At 49.6% G+C, this 7,471-nt stretch overlaps 3 protein-coding genes across 3 annotated transcripts; all 3 read right to left on the reverse strand.

Moving 5' to 3' along the window:
- Positions 1-727: 727 nt before the first annotated feature.
- COCCADRAFT_58240 (uncharacterized protein) lies at positions 728-1,681 on the reverse strand (the record flags this gene model as incomplete). Its single annotated transcript, XM_007720375.1, has 2 exons — positions 728-1,402; positions 1,457-1,681. Coding segments are annotated over 2 exons (900 nt in total), but the record flags the coding sequence as incomplete, so codon positions are not given.
- Positions 1,682-2,904: 1,223 nt separating this feature from the next.
- On the reverse strand, positions 2,905-4,467 carry COCCADRAFT_10190 (uncharacterized protein; the record flags this gene model as incomplete). Its single annotated transcript, XM_007720376.1, has 1 exon — positions 2,905-4,467. The coding sequence occupies one exon, from the start codon at positions 4,465-4,467 to the stop codon at positions 2,905-2,907; it is 1,563 nt and encodes a 520-aa protein (XP_007718566.1).
- A 2,382-nt stretch (positions 4,468-6,849) lies between these two features.
- On the reverse strand, positions 6,850-7,253 carry COCCADRAFT_60312 (uncharacterized protein; the record flags this gene model as incomplete). The annotated part of the gene is made up of 2 exons (XM_007720377.1): positions 6,850-7,012; positions 7,066-7,253. Coding segments are annotated over 2 exons (351 nt in total), but the record flags the coding sequence as incomplete, so codon positions are not given.
- Between the last annotated feature and the right edge of the window lie 218 nt (positions 7,254-7,471).

The following is a 7,471-nucleotide window of genomic DNA, read 5'->3' on the forward strand; positions in this document are numbered from 1 at the left end:
ATAGTGTATTTCCACTATCGTATCTTCCTTGACCAAGCACTCTGTCTATGGAAGATCTGATGAAACAGTTGTTAAGTCCTACAGCGTATTGCTTGAAAATGAATTTGACACTGGAGGACAGTTTTGGACTGTCGCGGAGTGGCGCAGTGAGATAGGAACCGGAGACTGTGTCTTTGACGTTGAAGCATCCATAGATAGGTGCGCAACTACTGCCCGGAGGAGGGGCTTGGAAAGTAGCAGTAGAAGTCGTAGTCGATCGGATAGTAGTGGCTACCACAAGAGTTGTGGCGACCGTAGTAGTGGGAGTTGGAGCAACATCAGTGGCAGTGCTGATTAAGGTCTGAGTCGCGGTGAAAACAGTTGAAGTGGCTGTGATAGAGGTCTCTGTTATTGTGCCAGTTGCAACTTGTGAACATGCGGCTGATAGCAGTGATTCCGGCCAATTAGCAACAGATGCAGGGCGAGACAATGCCGCGCGTTTCGCAGGAGCTGGCATGATAACAGTCGTAGTTACTCTATCCACTACTGTAGTTGTATCGTAAGAGGTAACAGTAGTAGAGGTTGTAACTGGGTCGGGAGTCGAGGTAACGGTGGAGTCGACAGTGGTGACAGTGGCAGTGCTGATAGTTGAAACAGCGGACACTATACTAGTGGGTGCAACATAGTTGATGTAGGCTGAGCAGAACGCAGCATTCTCTGGTTGACTCAAGTATGAAATATCAGAAGCGCAAATGGGCTTGCCGGGATCGGCATCATTCGAGTAGATCTCTGAATAGGCTATCCTGTAGTGATCGTCGCCACGCCATTGTCCCTCGTTAGAGATGATATCCGGCGTGTTTGCCCAAGTAGTGTTGTACATTGAGCATATCTGAGCTTGCGGCACTCCATTCTTCATGAGGATGTACGTGTTGAAAAATCGGCAGATACTCCTGGAATTGAAATGGTCGATATTGAACTGGGTTTCGGCCTCGCAAGCGGTAGCGCAGCGGGATGGATCAAAAGGAGCACCATCGCTGAATTCCTTATAGGTAATGTATGTGTTGCGACCATTACAGTCTGAAGGTGCGTTGACCGCCTTGGTGCCAACGAAGGTACCAGTGTACCCGGGGACTGACTTAGGGACTGAAGGATTACGAACATAGCCGTTGGAGCCAGCAATTACGACATGAAAGTCGTTACGCCACTGACCATCGTTGGTAGCAGTTTCCGGGGAAAGGACAGTGCCCCACAAAACACACTTGATAACAGTAGTTGATGCAGGATTAGGGCACGCTGTGGCAGGAACCTTCTGCGGATCACGCTCGAATAAGATGTTGAAGGAAAGACATCCTGTGGTAGTCGAGCACTTGGCAGCGCAAGCTTCAGTATCGTAAGTGGATAGAGAAAAGTATCCCATGTAGGACTGATCGCACCATGTTAGAATTTCCGAAAATATTCTGCGATTTGTGAGACTCACTGATGTCTGAGAGGACGCCTTTTTGTTCTGGAACACGTTCATATATCCTTCTGGAGTTTTCGCACTATTGGCGGCATCTGAAAGCTCAGAGAAAGCCAGGAATGCCTCTGGGGAATCTGAGGAAGGCACTGGGCCTGATCCGAGCGCCTGGTCGGAGCAATCCCAATCGCGCTTCAAAAATTTTGCAGAAGGGTTTATGATATCGCTGAGGGCTCCTTCTCCCATAGGAATAGTTATGGGAGGAGACACCTCATCGGGCTCAACTACAGCGCTCAGGTCTATGTGTTGAGGGATTGGAGTTGCTGCTGCAAGCGTTATAAGTGCAAGGATCGCGACTGATTTCCTCATCGTAGCCAGTGGAATATTTGAGACAAACGAGTGGAATTGTGGTACAAATTTCCACTAGGAGTGAGCAGATCCTATGACGAATCGTAAATGAGCGCTGACGTTGTGTTCATCCACCAGAGAGCGAGGCCGATTTATTTGTAGCGGAATTTTGGTATGGTATTCCCGCTGATCTAGTACTCATGCCTTTCAGTCAAAAGAATCAAGATACTTTAAGCATGTGCCGTTGTGATGCCAAGAGTTGAGGAGGCGCGAAGAGAGTAGTAGATACTTTTCGAAGGCCTAGCCACAACAGGCTAACCAAATTTGGACATGGATACTGAAGGCGGCCGGAAATTGGCATGAATTGAGCACCTATGTCTCGGGCACTAGAGTGTGGAAATTATGTGGCGGATAATCCATGTAGTCGTTAGTACACTACGTCCAGTATTAGCACAGACTAGTATTAGTCCAGACCCCTATTTTGGAAACATCTGTGTCTGGGTTCAACGGAGGCGCCGATCACTAGACTGTATTGCAACATCCTTGACCATGTCGAGAGCAGAGATCGCTGCGCCGACATCTTCGATTAAGCCAGAGAAGACCAAACTGAACGTACCAAAACTCCAAGGAATATGGCCTCAGATCACTATTACGGTATACTATATCGGCTACTCTCGGACACGTGGAATGCCATCGTCACTTCGCATTGCGCGAAAGACAAGAATAACGGCGCATAGTCGCTTGCTGTATTGTCAGCGCTGTCTACGGACGGCAGCTAAGCTGTGTCATGTCCGCCACAATCTCAATGGAGCTTAGCAGCGAATTCCGCCTGCCGTCCCTCGACATCTCTGACATGCCGTGTGCTTTCACGCTTGTGATTTCTAGTCAGTTGATGTATGCCGTGAGGATAGATTGTAGTAAGGCAGCAACTTTAGTTGTATACAACAAATCCGGTTCGAGTTCCTTCATATTGCAGGTTCGGCTAGAAATAAAGGTACGCAATCATCAAGTTGAATTCGTCGTATACCACCAAGACCAGAGCACCATCCAGAAGTACACCTCTAGAAGTGCCATAACCATGTGTCCTTGAAATCGCAAAAAAATATGCTTCGCACTCTACGCTAAGCTTTCCAATGACTTGCCGCTCCGAGAATATGTTTTCTGGCCTCCTCTTCCGCTGCAGCAAAAGCTTCCGGCTTCTTCTTTTTCTCGTCCCTCAGCGTATGTTTCTCCCAGTCCTTCAAGACCTGCAGCGTGGCTACAACGAGTGCCTGATCTACTTCTGAAGATCGTATGTAAATTGCTTCATCAGGCAGGTTTTCTGCAGTATTGTCGATTCCGCCGTCCCAAAAGCAGTGGTCTGCGACGATATGGCCGTACAGCGGATTCGGATTGTATCCTGAAGCGACGAACAGCGCATGCCTGAGGGTATCGTACCTTGCGCCATCAATGGAGGACACTCTGCTGCTCGTGACCCACATATAGGCGCGCCGGTCGGCCCCGATAAATCTCAAGGAGTCGTAATTCAGCGCATGTACGTATGTTGTCATGATGTCTCTGGAGTTGGATCCACTTGGCGTAAGAACTTCAGACTTTCGCATATTGGTTTTGGGATCTATTTTGAGCTCATATGTCCATGTAGAGGCCTGCTGTTTGCTAGCCTTCGTCCCAAGATTCTCAAGTTGCTCATTGCACGTCATGGTCCAGGATAGCTTTGGGGTACGAAAGCTGCCGCCAACAGATTTGAACTTGAAAGAAAAGGCTGGAGGTACGGATTCTTGTCCCTTGTCTGAAGGCCGTTTTCCGCTCCATGTAGACGATGTCGGCGTATCGAGCCAACAAGAACCCGAGGCATGTTTGCCTCCCCGACCAGCGTACAGTGTTTGAAGTATAGGTGGTGGAGTCCATTGTGGAGGATAAGGTGCTTGACGATATGTCTCTACATAGGAAGGCAACGAAGAATGATCCAGAGTAACGGGCGGTTGGCTCACGGGCTGCTGGTCGGGGTAAACTGGTATCGGGAGAGTTTGCTCTGGGTGTTTTGGGCCTGAGTACGGGATGGGAAAAGACTCCACCACAACTTCTGGTAACGTACTGAACCTAGTCGTATCTATCTTCTGAATATGATTGAGAGATCCTGGACTCCATGGTGCAGCATGTGTCCCTACGCTCTTTGAATGAGGCCGTAATGACTGCGCAGATCGGTGGTGTGTTATGGGTATTGAAACCGAGTTTCGAGGCGCTACACCACATGGAGATTGATTATTGGAGTAGGACACGCTTCGAGAATGTGATCGCAGCGTTTGTACAGACCGGTGTTGGTGCAGTGATGGTGTCAGGTGTTGGGGGTCTCCAGGAAACGGGTTCGTCAACGTTGTAGAGCTTGTGACCTCTAGTTGCGACATCCTACGCGCCAGGAGTTCGTCTTGCTTCAATTGCTCTTCAGACGTGGTTGTTGGTGGGGCTGATGGTAATGGTGCTGGTAATTCTGCGATTACTGGCGCTGGTTCTGTGCTGCCGTAGTGAGGTTGAACGTACGATCCCGCAGCTAGCGCATATTGAGTGTACTCGGGGTGATGGTTTTGTGAGTAATGGTATACAGGCTGTGCCGGTGAAGGCGGTGTTGGTTGATACTGCCGCGACTGCCACGTCTGTTGGTATGGATTGTAATTCGGTGATGCCATGACCCCTTGCAGATTCGACTTGGTCCCGTTTGTTGCGATAGGGGACTCGACTTTTTGCGCGCAATGAAAGGGCCAGCTTGTGCCCGAGACGTCTGACCAAAGGGCTGCGCAATCATGTGCGCATGACAATCAGTAGAGATTATACGTTGAAGAGCTTCTTTCCAGAAGGAGATGGGTAAGCCTGTTGGTCGAAGTTGATGTATGCAGCGTGTGATACTGCGGGATGTGGGGAGTAGTCAGTATCAACCTTTGTTTTGGCGCGTCTCAGCCCCCAGCGCGGGACACTGGTTGCCTAACCGATCGCCCTCAGCCATCCTCACATCGGGCGGCTAGCCACTCTCTCGCAATCTCCACGGTACGATAAGCAACAGAGCAGCTTTTTTTCACGCAGATGATGATGCGGGGTAGGAAGCGAAATTCATGGGGAAGATGCTAGTGCCCATAGCAGTGAGTAGGTGTTTGTGGAGAATGCGCCACACTTCCCATGCGCCACAACGCTGTCAAACTTAGCCATCGTCTCACGCCCCGCATATACTATACGTCATGGTTATACATCTGTCAAGGGGCGCAGCACATCATACGTTGTGTCGCCATGGCATATCAGTTTTCTGCAGCCTATACTTGGTGTATGGTGGGGAATAATCGACAATGTGTAAGGGACTCATGGGTGATACGGGTAGCATAAGGGCCTTCGCAAAGATTTGGGCGTCGAGTTCAATGCGCTATGCTGGCGCGCAAGAGAACTCAACCTAACATGAGAGTTTTCTAGTGCAGGAAATCAATGAGTCGTGAGAATCCGTTTTCCTCTGTAAACGTGGGGGTTTCGATATGCTACAGCCAGTCTACTTTGTGCACGAACAACAGTTACCAAAAGGGCTGCCTGAACCCTATCCACATTCCTGAAAATACCAACTGGGGTAAAGGCTATACATACTATGCCTCCCAATAGAAAATTGTGCATTGGATGCGGCATGTGCTTGCCGTATCTTGTACCTTCAATGAATATGACACCATACTTTATCCTCTATCTTCATTGTACCTTTGATATTGATTGTATCAAGCATAATCTAGCACAACAACGAGCATCTCCTTTGCCAGTCTCGGGAGGACTAAGATTATGGGAAAATAGTGTTAGTGAGAATTGCAACGGCAAGCAGTATACGTGAAGATTTCATTCCGCATGTGATGAGATTGATTCCTGCTTGAGGAACAATATACTTGTACGCTGATCATCAAGCTAATGCTATAATTTTCTACTTCATTATAATACTTTCTATATAGTGGCCTGATAACTTGGTTGTTAGTTTAGAGACCAAACCCTTTACAAGGCCCATCCTTCCACGAATACTCATCTTCCCAACACACATACGGAATCTCCCTGAATAGGAGTTTTTGCGCTGTAACGGAGTAAAAAAGGTTAGTCACTGATCGTAAAATGTAGAAAGAAGGAAGGGTATTTGACACCAAGAAGGCGAGAACTATCATGAGGGAGTGTTGTAACTTACTGCAAAAAACCAGCCTCGCATCTACAGACAACTCGAGGTACATGGGGTACTTCTGGTTGTACTTCTTACTGTAGTATTCGACATAGTTGTATCTGAAACCCATCATGTTGCCGTCGCCGCAGTTGAACGTGCTGACGCCGCTGCAGTCCTTGTCCCATAGAAGAGGGCAGGTTCGCGTGGCTCGACACTTTTCGACACCGTCTTCCTTGACCCAAGCTTCAAGTTCAATGCCGGAAGTAATGCCCATATGAGCTTTGATATGCGCTTGGAGGCAGGGTACTTTCTCGGACTTGGCGCACATGCCCGACGCGCAGAAGCGGATGTAGTCGCATCCACCATTGATGCTGCCACCACAGCCGTTCTGTCGGGCAGACAGTAGGCTAATGTCCCTCATTGCAACGCTGGTCTGGTTCTGCAGGTTGTTTGGAACAGAAACCTCCTGCTCAGCCCGTTCATTATCAGCTGACTCCTCCTGGCGATGAGGGTCCTCTTCGGGCTTTGAACTGGGCTCAGGTGTCGGAACCGATGGGTCTACAGTGATACTTCCATCGTCGATGAGGGAGGGGGGTGCCGTCGCGTCAGTCGGAGCAGCAATGAAATCTGCCTGAGCACATCTAGCTATGACAGTGGTGCTCAAGCAGATAGAGTACTCGCCTGAACACGAAGGGGTGCCCGTCGCGGAGTATGTGGAGTAGCAGGGCCTGGTTGGTACGCAGAGATCCTGAGTCACGCAAGCCGACTTGCCACCAGAGCCATTACATCTGGTCGTGTGAAGATACGAGCTGCACTCGCTACCACTATAAGGCGGCTCGAGTGTCGTGAGAGTGGGCGCCCCTGGAAGATTCTGTCGTGTTGTGGTAGGCGAGCCCTGTCCTCCGCTGCCGTTACCTCCGTTGGATGTTCTAGTGGCGCCTAATGGGTTGCGATTCCATCCCCAAGTAGTCACGGTCCTTCCGGAATAAATGGTTGTTCCTTTTGTTTGGCTTACACCAGCTGGGAGCTCCTCATGCGTGTCCTGCAGCCTGGGGTCATATGTAGGTCTGTAACTTTGTGAACATGCTGTACTAAGTCGAGTTAGAATAGAGAAGGGAACTTACGCTGGGCAGCTTCCACTTGTCGTAGTCGTTGCTTTACCAGTGGCTGAGCATTCGCTGACAAGTGAGGTGGAGTAGGTAGTACAGCTCGTCGTGCGCTGAGCGTCACAAGAGACCCAGCGGTCTGTAACAGTTCTCGTGGTGCACTCTTCCTCTTCTTCTTCCGGGTCATTGGGATCACCACCGCCACCGCCACCACCTCCTATGCCACCACTACCGTGTGGGCAGACTGGTCCAACGCAGTTAAGATTAGGAGTGTTGCAAAGGGGGCCAATGCAGCCACAGATACCCAAGCAAGGACGCCCACGGCCCAGAGTTCGCAACAAGTAAGTAACTTGGAAGCCTTGCTTGCTTAACTTGGTGCCAAGCCAATTCAAGTAAGTCAAGTTCGTCTATATAAAATAC

This window comes from Bipolaris zeicola, assembly GCF_000523435.1.
Source record: "Bipolaris zeicola 26-R-13 unplaced genomic scaffold scaffold_460, whole genome shotgun sequence".
Taxonomy (NCBI): Eukaryota; Fungi; Ascomycota; class Dothideomycetes; order Pleosporales; family Pleosporaceae; genus Bipolaris; species Bipolaris zeicola.